The sequence below is a fragment of the Choloepus didactylus genome, chromosome 18 (genome assembly GCF_015220235.1).
Source record: "Choloepus didactylus isolate mChoDid1 chromosome 18, mChoDid1.pri, whole genome shotgun sequence".
NCBI lineage: Eukaryota > Metazoa > Chordata > Mammalia > Pilosa > Megalonychidae > Choloepus > Choloepus didactylus.
Window position 1 is genome coordinate 9,890,558 of NC_051324.1, and position 16,445 is coordinate 9,907,002.

The following is a 16,445-nucleotide window of genomic DNA, read 5'->3' on the forward strand; positions in this document are numbered from 1 at the left end:
ACTATAAAAATCTTGTATACCTTTGTCTCCTGAGGTTGTTCCCTAGAACCAGGGCCAATTAAGAATTCTCACACTAGATGATACTGTTCTTTATTTGAAACTGTTAATGGCTAGATGAAATAGAGGATTAAAAATTGCTTCTTTTCTGTGAAACTTACAGATTTCCATTCTGTGGAACTCAACTAATTTCTGACAGTTCAAATTAGTTGACCAGATTTTATAGATTAGTAAATTGGCTGTTGGCATAAAATACTTTGAATTCTTTTCAGGCTGCTGGGGAATGGAACTATAAATTTAAACGCCCACCGGCAACCCTAACAAGGTTTTCCTGACCCTTCAGGGAGAAGCTGCCTGTGAACACAGGAGGGTAAAGAGCCAGTCTGCGCTGAAGCCACAACTCAAAGACACTTCCCTTTTCAGCACATCAGATCCTAGTAGGAGCAGCCTGCTCATTTCTCAGACTCGTTGAGTCTTGTCTTTGCATTTTCTGCCTTTCTCTGCTCCCTGCTCTAACCTTTTAACAGGGGAATACTCTCTTAAATTAGAGATTTTCCCAGGTCTTAATTTGGGGGTGAAATCGTACATTTCTGGATCCCTGCACAGTGGACGGGCTGCCCTTTCTCCTGTGCTGAATTTGATGTTCTTTCGGCGAGAGGCTGCTAAATAACTGCCCCGGGCCTGCTCCTTTGCCCGGGCCGGTGCCGGGGCGGGGAGGCTGTGCTCCCGTCATCTCCCCGCTCTTCCTTCCTTTCACTCTCTCCTCACTCGTGTGTCCTCGTCAGCACCAGCCCTCTTTCGCTTCTTCCTGCCCTCCACACAGACTGGAATGTCAGCCTTCCATGGCTCATTCTCATCCTTTGGGTGTTAAATGACCCTTCCCCGGGGAGCTCCGTAACCACCCATCTCTCACAGCATCCTGTTGTCTTCTTTCAGTGCATTTCTCGCTATTTTTAATTATAAACGTACTTCATGTTTACTTCACCTCTTCACTAACGTACGTCTACCAAGCTTCTGTTACATGCCAAACACTGTGCCAGGGGCAAGGGATGCAGTGTCAGTGAAGGCAGACAGGCTAGGCACGTGACGAGAATCTGCGGAAGGCAGGCACCTTGGGGACGTCTGGGTGAAGATGCTTGCAGGTGCCAGACCCTCAGCTATATCTTGTGAAAGTTATAAACAAGATTGCTCAGGGTAAGAATACAGTTTGAGAAAAGCAGACGGTCGAGTGATGTATGTCTGTACTTGCATCTTCCCTTATTCTATAAAGGATTTCAGGTGAGCCAAGTCTGAGTCCCTAGTGAGGGCCCAGATGTCCAGAGCCAAAGTGCAGTCACCAGGGAGTGACGAGAGCGATGAGAGTGGGAGATGGAGAAACGGGGATGGGGAGATTCATGAAAGAACCCAGGGGTGGAGAGCATTCGCAGAATGCACAGTGACAGGCACAGGGTCTAGAAAAATAAGTGCTGGGTGGAGTTAACTCTGTAGCAGTTGGCTGGTCATTGCCTACATAGTGTTGAGCAGCGCGGGAGGAGAGAGTGGAGGCCAGTTAGCTGCACACGGGGAAATTAGGGGGCAAGGGTGTGGGGTGGCAATTGGAGACTATTCCAGAAGGAAGCTTGCATGCACGCAGGGTTCAGGGAGGTCCACTGATTTGTGGGCTGAGCAGTGTGGGATGGGTGCCATTCTCGGCTGAAGCATGGAGCCAGTGAAGGGGGAGAGGTGTGTGCGGTGGATGGAGATGGACGCCAGCGCACAGGCAGGAGAACTAGCTTTGGCCTAAACCCTTGAGCCCGATGTCTTTGCTGGAGAGAGGTGGTAATAGGGTGTGCATGTGTGGGCTTTGAAGTTAACCAGATTACATCCACCTTGTCCCAATTTCCATTTAAGACCTGCCTGGACCATGGTTAAAGCCTCATTGGATATTGGGAATTAAATAAGCTCTTGCCCATAAAGCCCTCCACCCAGTGCCAGCCCCACATGCTTTCTGTCACGGATCATGGATTCAGGAGATGGAAGGGGGCTGTGAGGTAGAAGGGTCATTAAAGGGTAGTTCAACTGATAGTCTAATTGTTTAAAAACACTTCAGTCACAGGTTTCATTCATTTAACCCATTTTTTAATGGGAGCATCATATGCACCAAATGTGTGGCTGGTGCACGGGGCTGGCCTATTTATTATCTCCTCACTGAAAGGACTTGGTCTGTGTGGATGATGTCAGGTGTCAGCTGCTTTGATTCGAGGACCGTGTCTGAGAAGTGTGACCGTTGGACACACAGGAAGCGTAGGCGTCTGTTCTTGGCAGAAGACATCCCCTGCTTTGTGTTGCTGCCCCTTCAGGCCAGTTCATCATGCTTTGAGAAAAGAGCAGAAGGCACTCATTGCTGAAACTCTGAGCTGATGTAATCTCATCTTCCAGCATTTGTTCCCGAACAGTCAATCCCTTTTCTTACTGAAAATCTAATGACTAACAAGGGCTAACTCTGGTCCCTAATCCCTGAGCAGATTGATTACATGGATTTATTTTGCTCACTCGAATATTTTTTTGCGTATTTTGAGACTGGTCACATTGTCAGTTTGTGTATCAATAATACCAGCCAGTGATCTTTAATTTCCCAAGTAAGTGTGTATGTAACAGGCCAGATGGTATCAAAGCCAGTGAGTTCCTGACAGTAGTGCAGTGGAAGTCCTCTGCCGGTATGCGTAGCTGAAGTTATGAGAGCACCACGATGTCCTGCCCTGGAAGTATGTGGCTGTTGGTTCCGCGGCTTGTGCAGTGTCGAGTATGCTGACCGCCTTACCTATCGGCACCTCTTATCATTGTCCCACAAGCTTGTGCTGCTGCACTCTCACTGTCTGCCTTCCCCGCCAACGGGTCAGACTGGCCTTATTTCCCTCTCACTTCCCTGTTCCCCAGTGGACCGTATAGTGGGTCTGGATCAAGTCACGGGGATGACGGAGACGGCCTTCGGCTCCGCGTACAAGACCAAGAAGGGCATGTTCCGCACCGTTGGGCAGCTCTACAAAGAATCGCTCACCAAGCTGATGGCCACGCTCCGCAACACCAACCCGAACTTCGTTCGCTGCATCATTCCAAACCACGAGAAGCGGGTACGTGTCCAGCAGAATGTCCGGCTGGTGTTTAAAATCGATCTATGTCAGGTCACAAAGATTAACCTGTCAAACTTCCGTGTGCTTGATTAGGCTGGAAAACTGGACCCGCATCTAGTGCTGGACCAGCTCCGCTGCAACGGCGTCCTGGAGGGGATCCGGATCTGCCGCCAGGGCTTCCCAAACCGCATAGTTTTCCAGGAATTCAGACAGAGGTATTTCTGACTTTGAGAGTTTTGCATAAGTGTCAAACCTTATCTTAATATGAATCAAAATGGTGAGCCAATGAGGAAAGGTTTTCACTTATTCCCTGGAAAATTCCAGTTTTGTTCTAGGAAAGGAGAAATTATTATTACCTTCATTATTACTTTCATACTAGTCAAGAATATTTATTACATGTTTACTTTATAAAAAGACAGTGTGCTGGTAACGGCTGTGGTTACTGCTATAGAAGTGGCCCCGCCCCCGGGGCTCTGAGCTGTGTGTTGGTGAAAAACATGCAAAGCAGAAGACTTCCTCACTCAGATAGTTCTATCTGGGATTTAAATACAGTCATTTTAAAAACTGATTTTTCATATATGTTCCTTTTAGGAAAATGTGAACAGACAGTGAAGCCAAAAGTAAATTAAAATCATCCAAGAATGATTCTTGAAAACCTTCTGGGATATTTCTTTACGGCTTTTTCTATAAATATATCTGTGCATGTGTGTGTGTGTGTGTGTGCAGGTGTTATGGACATACGTATATTTTCCAATATATATTTACAATGTCGGGGAGTATGTGTGTATGCACACTTGAAGTTCTTTAATTAAGAAAATAGTAGGGGATAGGATAGATTAGAACAGAAGGATTAAGGGGAAAAGGAGATATTCAATGTGCAATATAAATGGATAACCACATGTGATGGGAAACAGTTATTTTTAAAGTTTATTGAGTAATTTTCTTTAATAGTTAATTTGGTTTGCCTTTGTCTTCTTTCTCCTGGAAATCAGATTTCAAAGTATGACAACATTTCTTCCATGAAATAGATAGAACTACAGGTCAAAAAAGGCCCTTATCCCGTCCCACATTCCAGACGGAATCCAGTCAAGAAGCTCTCCCAATCCCTGTGGGTCTTTGGGAAAGCCCTCATCATGCCCATTGTATGATTAAACAGCCTGGTAGATTCTTACTTTTTATTAACAGGAGTAGAAGGGACACAGTTGGCATCTAGGATACAAAGTTGACTGATGTAGCCAAGATGCATCCTTTAATATAGCCGCTGTCTTTTTGCTAAAATTTATTTTTGCAGTAACGTGCACAAGATTCTTAAATGTACAGCTCAGTGGATTTTTTAACAACCTTATGAAGATACAATTCATGTAAGTCACCTGTTTAAAGTGTACAATTCATTGGTTTTTAATATATTCACAGAGTTGTGCATCCATCATCACAATCAGCTTTTATAACCCCAAAAAGAAGCCCTGCACCCTTTACTTGTCACCCCCAGCCCTCTACACCCTCTCCCCAACCCTAGGCAGCCACTCATCTACTTTCTGCTTCTACAGATTTGCTTATTCTGGACATTTCATATAAGTGGAATTCTATAATATGTGGTCTTTTGTTTCAGGCTTCTTTTGCTCAGCATAATGTTCTCAAGGTCCATCCACGTTGTAGAAAGAGTCAGTACTTCATTCATTTTTGTAACCATATAGTGTTCATTGTATGGCTGTACCACATTTTAATTATCCATTCATCAGTTGATGGATATTTATTTCTATTTTTTGGCCATTGTGAATAATGCTGCTATGAATGTTAGTGTGTAAGTTTTTGTTTGAACACCTCGTAGCAGTTTTAGGGGTTGAATTGCTGGGTCATACGGTAACTCTGTGTTGAACCATTTGTGGTACTGCTGGACTAGTTTCCAAAGCAGCTGCACCATTTTACATTCCCACCAGCAACATACAAAGTTCCCTTTTTCCCATGTCCTCGCCAACACTTGTTATTATCTGTCTTTTTGATTATAGCTGTCCTAGTGGGTGTGAAGTGGTATCTCATAGGGATTTTTATTTGCATTTTCCTAATAGCTAGTGATGTTGAGCATCTTTTCATGTGCTTTTTTGTCATTTGTTTAATCTTCTTTGGAGGAGTATCTATTCAGATCCTTTGCCCATTTTTAAACTGGATTGTCTTTTCATTATTGAGTTGTAAGTAATGCTTCTTTATATATTCTAGCTGCAAATCTCTTATCGCATACCTGATTTGTAAAAATTGTCCCCCATTCTGTGGATTATCTTTTCACTTTCTTGATGTTGTTCTTTAAAGTTTTTAATTTTGATAATATCCAGCTGATCTATTTTTTCTTTTATTGCTTGTGCTTTTGATGTCATACCTAAACCTCAGTGAAGTTTTACTTATGTGCACACCCATGTAACCACCACCCAGTTCACATTTAAAGGTGAAATACTGATGGCTTTCCCCCTGAATTTGGGAACTAGACAGGGTGCTACTTTCAGCATTTCCATCCAGCATTGTACTCGTCACTGTCTTGAACTTTTCATCTTTCACTCCCAGGACCGGCCCCTGGGCAGAATCATGCAGTTGTACGTAAAAGCTGGTCCTCACTGCCTCCTTCCCACACCTGCCCCAGGCCTTCTTCTTTCAGGCCTGGCCTTCACACAGCTTCTTCCCTTCCTTTGGGGCTTGTCTCCACAGCCCCTTTTATTTTAACCGTGTACAGTTTTAGGAATCAAGGCTTCTCTGGGCTTTGAGGCAGTTATTCTAATAGCTAAACGCCACTTGTCTCACCTTCACTGTGCTCCAGGCGGTGTTCCAAGCTCCTTATGTAGTTTAACCCATCCAGCCCTCACAGCCACCCCACGAGGTGGATGATGTCATCCCCATTTCATAAATAAGGAAACAGAGGCACGAAGAAGTTAAGAAACCTGCTGCGGTCACACAGCTAGTAAGTGTGGGGCTGGGATTAGAATCCAGGTTTTCTGGCTCCAGGACGCATGCCCTTACTCCTGTGCTTGAGGGGACTCAGCTCAGAATTGGATTTACAGAGAGGTTGATAAAATCAGTAGTTCAGAGCACCCATTCTTAATCTAAGGGGAGAACTCTTCCCCAGTCTTTTTCTTAGTAGGGAGAGGAGACAGTGGGATTTATTCTTCTAACCTTCTGCCCACCCACACTTCAGCTCTTTTTTAAAGCATTTCCTTCATTATCTGTGCCTCATTTTTCCCCCCTGTAATGTGGGAATAATCTCCTTTACTCCTTCCCTACAACTGAATTCCCACAGGTTCGGTGGCTAAACTTGGTGAATACTCTGAGTTTGAAACTTTGATCTGGGAAGCGGCGGAGTCAGGATTAGAACCCAGGGCGTGGGGTTCCAGGGCGGGAGCCTTCACCGCTGGGCTGCACGGCCTCTCAAAAGGGTTCTCTGGCAGCTAATACTTTCCTCTTACAACTTGTTAAAAAACACAAGCCCAGTCCTTTTTCTCCACGATGCTGTGCATGTTCTCTTGATAGTAGCTGAGTAACACAAAGAAACAGTCTAGGCTGGGCATTTCAGGTAGGGGGATGTGGCAGCAGACAGCTCACTTAGCATCCCATCGGCAGCACATGTCCACGGCTGGTGCAGTATTCACTTTTGCATCACCTCATGCTGAGCCAATGTCACGTGGTTATCCCCAAGTGGTAGTGAGATGAGGGCAGCAGCGGCCTGGCTGGCCTCTTGCAGGCCACCGAGGACAGGAGGTCCAATGGAAGTGTCACACAAGCCATGTGAAAATATAAACAAGCAGGTGATACCAATTTCAACAATGTATTTAACTCTGGTATATCAAAAATATTGTCATTCCAACATTTATTCAAGATAGGAATTATTCACAATACATTTCACTGAACTCTCCTTCATGTTAGGTCTTGGAAATCACTGTGTGCCTTACCCTTAGGGCCCCACATGGTCAGCCCAGCCATGTGGCAAGTGCTCAGGAGCCACAGGGTGGACAGTGCCCAGGACAGACTTAGGAGTCATTTCGTGAGCATTCCCTCTGCTGAATGTGACCTGAAACCTGTGACATTGCAGCCTTTTCTGTAATCTAATAAAAGCCTGTGAGGTAACAGTGGCGTAAAGCCCAAAGAGCCAGTTTCTCCTTGTAACTTAAGGATGTGAACATTTTGTGGGAAATGAAGAAAAACAAAAGGGTTTTAAAAACATGCTTTTGGAGGAACTAAGATAGCGGCATAGAGAGGAGTGGAAGCTAGTCAGTCCCCCTGGAACAACTAATAAACAACCAGGAACTACTAGTAAATAATCTGGAATAACTGTGGGGGGACAACCATGACTGTTCACTCATCATATACCAACCTGAATTGGGAGGAATGCCCAAGATCACAGCATAAAATCTGTAAGTAAAAACTGTGGACCCGAGCCGAGAGCCCCCTCCCCCATGGCAAACTGTGAAGGCTCGCAGTGCTGGAGAGCCGCACTCTCCCAGCAAGCAAATATAGCTCAGCTGAGCTCCAACTGGGGTTTTAATTAACAAGCATGGACTGCTCAATTCAAGCTACAAATCCCCAACAAGCAGACAGAGGCTTTTGGTGATGACTGACCTTGGAGAGCCAGAGGAGATCTCTGGGAGGGAGGGGGAACCCAGAGGACCAGGTGCTATCTCTGGCCAACGGGTGAAACTGAGGGGGGCCACAGACTGCCCTGAAAGGGGGCTTTCTGTCCCTTTTTCGGCTCAGTGGAGAAAGCCTTAGCCATTTTCAGTTCCCAGTGCTCTGACCCAGGCAGGGGTGGAGATAGCATAGACAGAGAGACTATTCAAATGTAAATGACCTCTCCCCAGGGGGTGTATCTTCCCTGAGGAAAAAGGTGGTGCCAAGCTCTACTACCCACCTTCCATTCAGAATCAGACCCCAGGGCCTGGGAGAAAACAGCAACAGGCCACACCTCCTTACACCAGTCTGGAGCTACAGGCTGACAGGTGCCATCTGCTGGGCAGAAAAGCACAGTGACTTGAGGCCTCACAGGGTGTATCAATCTTCTAAGACACCCTCAGGGAAACTGGGTACTATTGCCTCATTCTGTGACCTGAGCCCGTTCTGGTCTAGGAGAACCTGATTGGGGTAACCAAGGAAACCAGATGCCTACACAACAGAAAACTACAGCCTACACTAAGAAAAACAAAGTTAGGGCCCAGTCAAAGGAACAAACTTACACTTCAAATGAGATACAGGAATTTAAAGAACTAATACTAAATCAATTCAAGAAGTTTAGGGAAGATATGGCAAAAGAGATGAAATGTATAAAGAAAACACTGGGCGTACATACGGTAGAAATCAAAAGTTCAAAAAAACTACTGGCAGAATCTATGGAAATGAAAGGCACAACACAAGAGATGAGAGACACAATGGAAACATATAACAGCAGTTCTCAAGAGGCAGAAGAAAACACTCAGGAACTGGAGAACAAAGTACCTGAAAGCCTACACACAAAAGAACAGATAGAGAAAAGAATGGAAAATATGAGCAACGTCTCAGGGAATTGAATGACAGCATGAAGCACATGAATGTACATGTCATGGGTGTCCCAGGAGGAGAAGAGAAGGGAAAAGGGGCAGAAGCAATAATAGAGGAAATAATCAATAAAAATTTCCCATCTCTTATGAAAGACATAAAATTACATATCCAAGAAGCTCAGCGCACCCCAAACAAATAGATCTGAATAGGCCTACGCCAAGACACTTAATAATCAGATTATCAAACGTCAGAGATAAAGAGAGAATCCTGAAAGCAGCAAGAGAAAAGCGATCCATTACATACAAAGGAAGCTTGATAAGACTATTGCAGATTTCTTCATAGAAACCACGGATGCAAGAAGGAAGTGAGGTAATATATTTGAGATACTGAAAGAGAAAAACCACCAACCAAGAATCCTATATCCGGCAAAACTGTCCTTCAAATATGAGGGAGAGCTTAAAATATTCTCTGACAGACAATGACAGAGTTTATGAACGAGATACCTGCTTTACAGGAAACACTGAAGGGAGCACTATAGACAGAAAGGAAAAGACAGGAGTGAGAGGTTTGGAACACAGTTTTGGGAGATAGTATCACAGCAACGCAGGTACACTGAACAAAGATGACTGAGTATTGTTGAAGGAGGAAGGTTAGGAGCATGTGAGACACCGAAAGGAAAGAGAAAAGATAAAGACTGGGACTGTATAACTCAGTGAAACCTAGAGTGCTTAACAATTGTGATAAAATGTACAAATATGTTTTTACATGAGGGAGAACAAATGAATGTCAACATTCATTCATTAAAAATAGGGTGGAATTGAGGGAAAAATACAATATATGTGAACTAGAGACTATAATTAACAGAAACATTGTATTATGTTTCCTTTAATATAACAGAGACAATATACCAAAGCTAAAAGCATATGGGGGGGGGACGGACATGGGGGAAGCGTATGGGACTCCTGGCATTGGTGATGTTGTCTGACTCTTTATTCTACTTTTTAATTTAATGCTATCTTCCCTTTTGGTGCTTCCTAGCTGTTGTGTTGTGTTTTTTGTTCTTTCTTTCTTTCTTTTTTCTTTCTCTTTTGTCTTGCTGCCTTCTTTGACTCTTCCTCCTTCTTTGTGGAAGAAATGGAGATGTCCTTACATAGATAGTGGTGATGGTTGCAAATACATAAATACATGACTATACAGGGAACTGATTGTTTACTTAGGACGGAATGTATGGTGTGTGAATAAAGCCATCTTAAAAAGAATGGGTTGATGAAGAAACCTTGAAGACACCATATTGAGTGAAATAAGACAGGCACATAAGGACAAATATTGCAGGGTCTCACCGATAGGAACTAATTATAATATGTAAACTCATAGACATGAAATATAAGTTACCAGGATATAGAACTAGATACAAAGAATGGGAAGCAGGTGCTTATTATGAGCCGATTGTTCAACTAGGGTGAACTTAAACGTTTGGAAATGGACAGAGGTGATGGTAGTACATTGTGAGAATAACTAACAGTGCTGTATGGTGTGTGAATATAGCAGAAAGGGTAAGCTCAGAGTCAAGTATGTCACCAGAAGGAAAGTTGGAAGTTAAAAGATGGGAAGCATATAAAACAGTAAATCTTGTGGCGGACAATGTCCATGATTAACAGTACAAATATTAGAAATCTCTCATGAACTAGAACAAATGTATGACACTATAACTACAAGTTAATAGAGGGGCATATAGGAAAAAAATATGTAACTATTGTAAACTATATACTACAGTTAGTAGTATTTTAATGTTTTTTCATCAACAGTAACAAATGTACTATAGCAAAACTATGAATCAGTAATGGGGGGGTGGTTAGGGGTATGGGAAGATTTGAGTTTCCTTGTTTTGTCTCTGTTTCTTTTCTGGAGTATTGAAAATGTTCTAAAAATTGAAAAAAAAATTCTGGTGATGGATACACAACTGAATGATGGTACCACGGGCAACTGTACACTTTGGATCTTTGGATGATTGTATGGTATGTGAACAATCTCAATTAAAAAAAAAGAATTCTGTTCTTCAAAGGACTTTGTCAAGAAAGTGAAAAGGCAGGCTACGCAATGGGAGAATAAATTTGGAAACCACATATCTGATAAGGTTTTAATATCTAGAATATATAAAGAAATTCTATAACTCAACAATAAAAGACAGCCCAATTTAAAAATGGGCGAAAAACATTTTTCCAAAGAGGAAATACAAATAACTAAAAAACACATGAAAAGATGTTCAGCATCACTAGCTGTTCGAGAAATGCAGTCAAAACCACAATGAGATATCATTTCACACCTATTAGAATGTCTATTAAAAAAAAAAGAGAGCCACAAGTGTTGGAGAGGATGTGGAGAAAGAGAAACACCCATTCACTGTTGGTGGAAATGTAAAATGGTGCAGCTGCTGTGGAAGACAGTTTGGTGGTTCCTCAGGGAGCTAAGTATAGAATTGCTATATGATCTGATAATCCTGTTACTAGATACATGCCCAAAAGAACTGAAAGCAGGAACGTGAACAGACATTTGCACACTGATGTTCATAGTGGCATTATTCAAAATTACTCAAAGATGGAAGCAACACAAGTGTCCATTAACTGATGAACAGATAAACAAAATACGGTATAAACATATGATGGATTATTATCCAGCAGTAAGAAGGAATGAAGTCCTGATGCACGCGACAAAATGGGTGAAACTGGAAGACGACATGTTCAGTGAAATAAGCCAGACGCAAAAGGACAAATATTATATGATCCCACTAATATGAACTAATAAGCAAACTCATAAAGTTAGAATCGAGAATATAGGTTACCAGGAGATAGAATGGGATTAAAGAATGGGGAGTTGATGCTTAACTTGTGCATAATTTCTATTTGCTTGATTCTAAATGTTTGGAAATGGATGTAGGTGATCATAGTACACTACTGTGAGTACAGTTAACTGCTGAATTATGCGTGTGAATGTGGATGAAAGGGGTAGTTGTAGGTCATGGGTAGGAACGCTAGAGTATAAAATGGGAGTGTGTAGCATAGTGATCCCTGTGGCAGGTGAAGACGATGGTGAATAGTACAAATATAAGAATGTTCTTTCATGAACTAAAACAAATATGTGTCACTAGTACAAGCTGTTAACAGGGTGGTATATGGGAAAAAATATACCTAATGTAAACTATGGACTACAGTTAACTATAATATCTTAGTATTCTTTAAATATAAATAAATGTATAGAGACAGAATTAGATTAGTGATTTTGTAGGGCTGGGGAAGGATACAGGGATTGGGAGGTGACTGCTAAGGGGTATGGATTTTTTTTTTTTTTTTTTTTAAGTAATGAAAATATTCTAAAATGTATTGTGATGATGAATGCCCAACTCTGTGATTTTACCAAAAGCCAATTTGTTGTACACCTTGGATGGATCGGATGGTATGTGAATAAAACTGTTTAAAAACAAAACAAAACACATGCTTTTGAGTCTTTTCTGCCACAACCTCCTAGTCTTTGACCCGGAAGAACTAAGCTCATCTTCACTTTGCTTCTTACAAGAAATAGAAACTAAACCTGCAGAAAACCTCAAATTATTACCTGGCCATTTCTTTACTCACGATTTACTGTATATTACCTATCATTTTACTGCCCCTTAGAGAAAATGAAACTCAAAGTTAGTGGATAAACTTGTTCCCAGAGTTCTAGAAAAGATGTATTGGATGCTTTTCTTGCAGGTATGAAATCCTAACTCCAAATGCTATTCCTAAAGGTTTTATGGATGGCAAACAGGCTTGTGAACGAATGGTAAGCTTTTCTTGATTTTTCTGGTTTGTGAACTATAGATATGATCTTTCCTGTAGCGAAAAATAAATGGACTCTTTCTCTCTTAGATCCGAGCATTAGAATTGGACCCTAACTTGTATAGAATTGGACAGAGCAAGATATTTTTCAGAGCTGGAGTTCTGGCACACTTAGAGGAAGAAAGAGATTTGAAAATTACCGATATCATTATCTTCTTCCAGGCTGTTTGCAGAGGTTACCTCGCCAGAAAGTAAGTGGATAATTGTGAATTAAATACCTGCCGAGCGTGTGGCATCCACTGAGCACTATGTTTTGTGCTGGGGATGCAAGAGTGCACGAGACATATAAGTAAGGTCCCCATCCTTGTGGAAATCGCATTCTTGTGGAAGAGACAGTCAGGTAAAGGGTACACATTCTAAATGATGACATGTTGTAATAAGGAAATGGAGAGAAGCCAGACAGACAGTAAAGGGGCTGGGGATCCTGCTTCAGCTTGGGGCCTTGGGCAGGCTTCTCTGAGCCCCGAACCTCCAGGCCCAGATGGCACTGGCCCGTGGCACGTGGGGAAGGGCCCTGGTGGCGATGTGGAGGTGACATGGTGTCATCCTGGAAGCAGAGGCAGTCCGGGGGGCGGGAGCCTGTGGGTGAGGCCAGCCCAGGGGGCCTGCGGCTTGAAAACAGGTACCTTGCAGGTGTTAGACGTTCCAGGGGCTGGCATCAAGGGGCATCTGTATTTGAAGGTCCCCTGGCTGCTGCGGGCATGGTGGAGTGGACGTAGGGTGAGAGTGGACGTGGGCTGGCCAATTGGGGAGCTGTTGTGGTGATTCCGGGTGGGCCTGGGAAGATGGTGGAGTGGAGGGGAAGGTGGGGTCTGAGGTAGAATCAGAAGAGCTTAGAAATAGTGTGGATCCAGGGGGTGATCTGGGGTTTTCTCTACTTCTCACAGAAGATAGAGGACTAGCTGGCCACGCAGACAGTCTGACAAGCAGGTTATGGGTGCCTGGGTGGAAGTTAAGCCTGAAATGCTGTGCTCCAGGCGTGGGTCGGAGAGCAGCCCGGGGGTGGGTCCCGAGGGCTTTAATACACCACAGGAGGCAGGGACAGCCCTTGTTTCTGTGTCCGTGACATAGGACACTAAGGGAAAAGAGGATATTATCCTTGGTGATTCATGCTAGGAAAGAAGAAATGAAAGATGTGAGTTTTTATATTTTAAGGCTTAGAGCATGTTTCAGTAATAAAGTGAACCTGATCATAGCAAACACCAGATCCTCACCATATCCACCAGACTGTGGCATGCCTGGTACGATGGCCTGGGCGTGGGCACGTGCTTCCTAACTTCTGAGAGTCATAGAAAGTTTTACAACTGCCAGAACATACTCCAAATGTCAATAGTCCATGAAATGAGGTATAGAAATTGTGAACGTGTGTGCAGCTTTTTCATTGATGTTTACACCTCGTAATATATTAAGATAGAAAATCAAAAACAAAGATATGACACCCAAACTATCTCATTTTAAAGACTTAAAACTGGCACATCTGTATAATCTGCTAGGCAAGCTGGCATGTCTGTCATTTGAGGCCCCTTCCCCTAAATATTTTAGTCAGACTATATATATATATATGGTGAGACGGGGTTTAAAATTAAGGTACATTAATAAAAGAAGATAACGTAGTCAAAGCACCAGATTATAATGTGGAAGAAGGCAGAGTAGAACTTAGAATAGTCAAAAAGATCCATATCTTTATGGAAATCTATGAACTCGAGGCTGAAGTGCCCTGGAGAACACTGGGCTAAGCGTCAAAAGATGGAACAAACAAGTGACTTTGAATGCTTCCACTCTGGAAACTGGAAGGCAGGATGATGTGCTTCAGATGCAGGGCACAGAACCACCTAGTGAACACATCCAGGGGAGCACCCGGCACGCAGTCGCCCTCCTGTTGGTTAATAACGGTTGACGGTTGGGAGGGGAGAGCCAGCTGCCCCAGCAGCCCAGTCAAAGTGCCTGACGTGCTCTCGGCTTATCTTGCTGACAGCTTTGTCTCCCACAGGGTCAAGGAAGCAACTAGGGTGGTGGTTTTTAATAAGAGGATAGGGTGCATTTTCAAAGTGTTCCTGAAGGAGATTGTAAGAATTTATGGTTTCAAAAAGCATTTTTGAAACTGTTGTTTTTGTAGTAGGAACTATTGAAATTAAGGCTTGGCCAAATCTAGGCTGGTAGGAATACATCAGAAGGTAGAAGCCTTCACAGGAAGCAAGAATAAAACCAGCTGTGAAGCTGTGAACTTGGGGAAGAGTCTCACCAGCCAAGAGGTTATGGATTCCTGTAAGGAAGTGTGATCGCCAAGGAAACAGAAGGTGAAAGAAAGCCATTTGTAGGCTAAAACTCAAATCTTCAGGTCTTTTCTCAAGATACTCCCATATGCAGGTGCTGCTGGAGTGATTGAATCATTCTAAATTTTTTTTACTGTCTTTTTTATCTCCTTCAGTTGCTTCTCCTTCCCAGGAGACTCCTGTAAGCACTTTTAAAAGGGGCTTAGGAGAAATAATCAGAGATGTAGAAGGGCCATGTTGTTTGTTTGTTCATTCAGCAAACATATTTTGAGGAGGCCTCGAGGGTGTTGGTCACCAACTAGGTGTGAGACTTCAAAAATAATCGGGCCGTGATCCTGGCCCCAAAGGCTCAGAGGCCGGGTGGGACAACAGTCCTGTCGGCTGACGGTTGCAGTGGAGCCTGGGTGCTGGAACAGGGTGGACACAGCCAGGCCACTGTGCTCACGTCCAGGGGACCAGCGCATCTGAGCAGCGGGTGCTCCCCAGACTCATGTCACACAGAAGGCAGAGCCTGAGGAGGAAGCTGGGAAACTCGGAATCTGAGGCGTCCCTTGTGGCCATCCACCAGGCAGCCGTGGGAGTGATGGGTAGAAACCAGATTGCTGGCAGCCCGGGGGTGGCGACGGGGAAGCTCTCTGGATCCTGGGGGTCTGACAGCAGGTAGGACGACTTGAATTGCACACCAGAAGGCTCAGCAGAAAGGGAGAGTGAGGACCTAAAGCACCCGAGTAAGGATCAACAGCAAGTGGGTTGTGACCCACCTCCGGGGTGAGAAGGCAGCGTGGTGTGGTGGGAAAGCCCAGACGAGGTCAGGTGGAGACGAGGGCTCCACAGCTCACAGACGACCTCTGTGTCCCGGGCGGATTCTCGTGACCTCTCTCGTCACCTGTAAAACACGTCCATCCCAGCTGCAGAATGTTGTGCAGTGTTTTGCCTGCGTCGAGGGAAAGAGGAGAAAAATTACCGTAGAAAGGGGGAAGAAGGTAGCGTCTGTGACGGTACAGAGGACAAAGGAGAGAGCTGCTGGCTCATGAGAGCACAGCAAGGGGAAGAGATGAGGGGCCCCCGCCACGATGTCTTCATTGCCTTGGGAAAGTGGGGAGCTCATCTCTTCATGCACACGGGGCCCCCAGTGCAAGATGTTTGCAGTGGTGGAGCAGGCCACGGCCTGGGTTTGCCCGAGGACTTGGTCCGTGTCCCTGTTCCCTATCCCAGCCGAATGAGCACTCTGCTTTAGTGAGTCCTGTTATGACCAGGGCTCTTCTTTACAGAGTAAGTTTTTCTTGCTGTTCTTCAGGGCCTTTGCCAAGAAGCAGCAGCAGCTCAGCGCCCTGAAGGTCTTGCAGCGGAACTGTGCCGCCTACCTGAAGCTGCGGCACTGGCAGTGGTGGCGCGTCTTCACCAAGGTCGGCCTCCGTTTGTTCTCAGACCCCTCTCCGGACAGCAGGGCTTGGCCAGCAGGGGCCCCGAGGAGAGAGGTGCGATGAGAAACTGTCCACTCTGTCGTAGGTGAAGCCCCTCCTGCAAGTCACCCGCCAAGAGGAAGAACTTCAGGCCAAAGACGAGGAGCTGCTGAAGGTGAAGGAGAAGCAGACCAAGGTGGAGGGGGAGCTGGAGGAGATGGAGAGGAAGCACCAGCAGGTGTGTGCCCCGAGCTCCTGCGTTCACACGCTGCCCTGAGGGGA

The 16,445-nt window shown here is 44.5% G+C and overlaps 1 protein-coding gene across 5 annotated transcripts in view; it reads left to right on the plus strand.

Annotated features, from left to right (window-relative positions):
- MYH10 (myosin heavy chain 10) overlaps positions 1 to 16,445 on the plus strand; it is a 157,709-nt gene that overhangs the window by 103,068 nt on the left and 38,196 nt on the right. For all 5 annotated transcript variants that reach the window (XM_037808394.1, XM_037808397.1, XM_037808396.1 and 2 more), the window contains 6 exons: positions 2,914 to 3,107; positions 3,201 to 3,322; positions 12,362 to 12,431; positions 12,518 to 12,678; positions 16,058 to 16,166; positions 16,270 to 16,401. In XM_037808394.1, the coding sequence (XP_037664322.1) occupies positions 2,914 to 3,107; positions 3,201 to 3,322; positions 12,362 to 12,431; positions 12,518 to 12,678; positions 16,058 to 16,166; positions 16,270 to 16,401 (788 nt within the window). The remainder of the gene's footprint in view (positions 1 to 2,913; positions 3,108 to 3,200; positions 3,323 to 12,361; positions 12,432 to 12,517; positions 12,679 to 16,057; positions 16,167 to 16,269; positions 16,402 to 16,445) is intronic.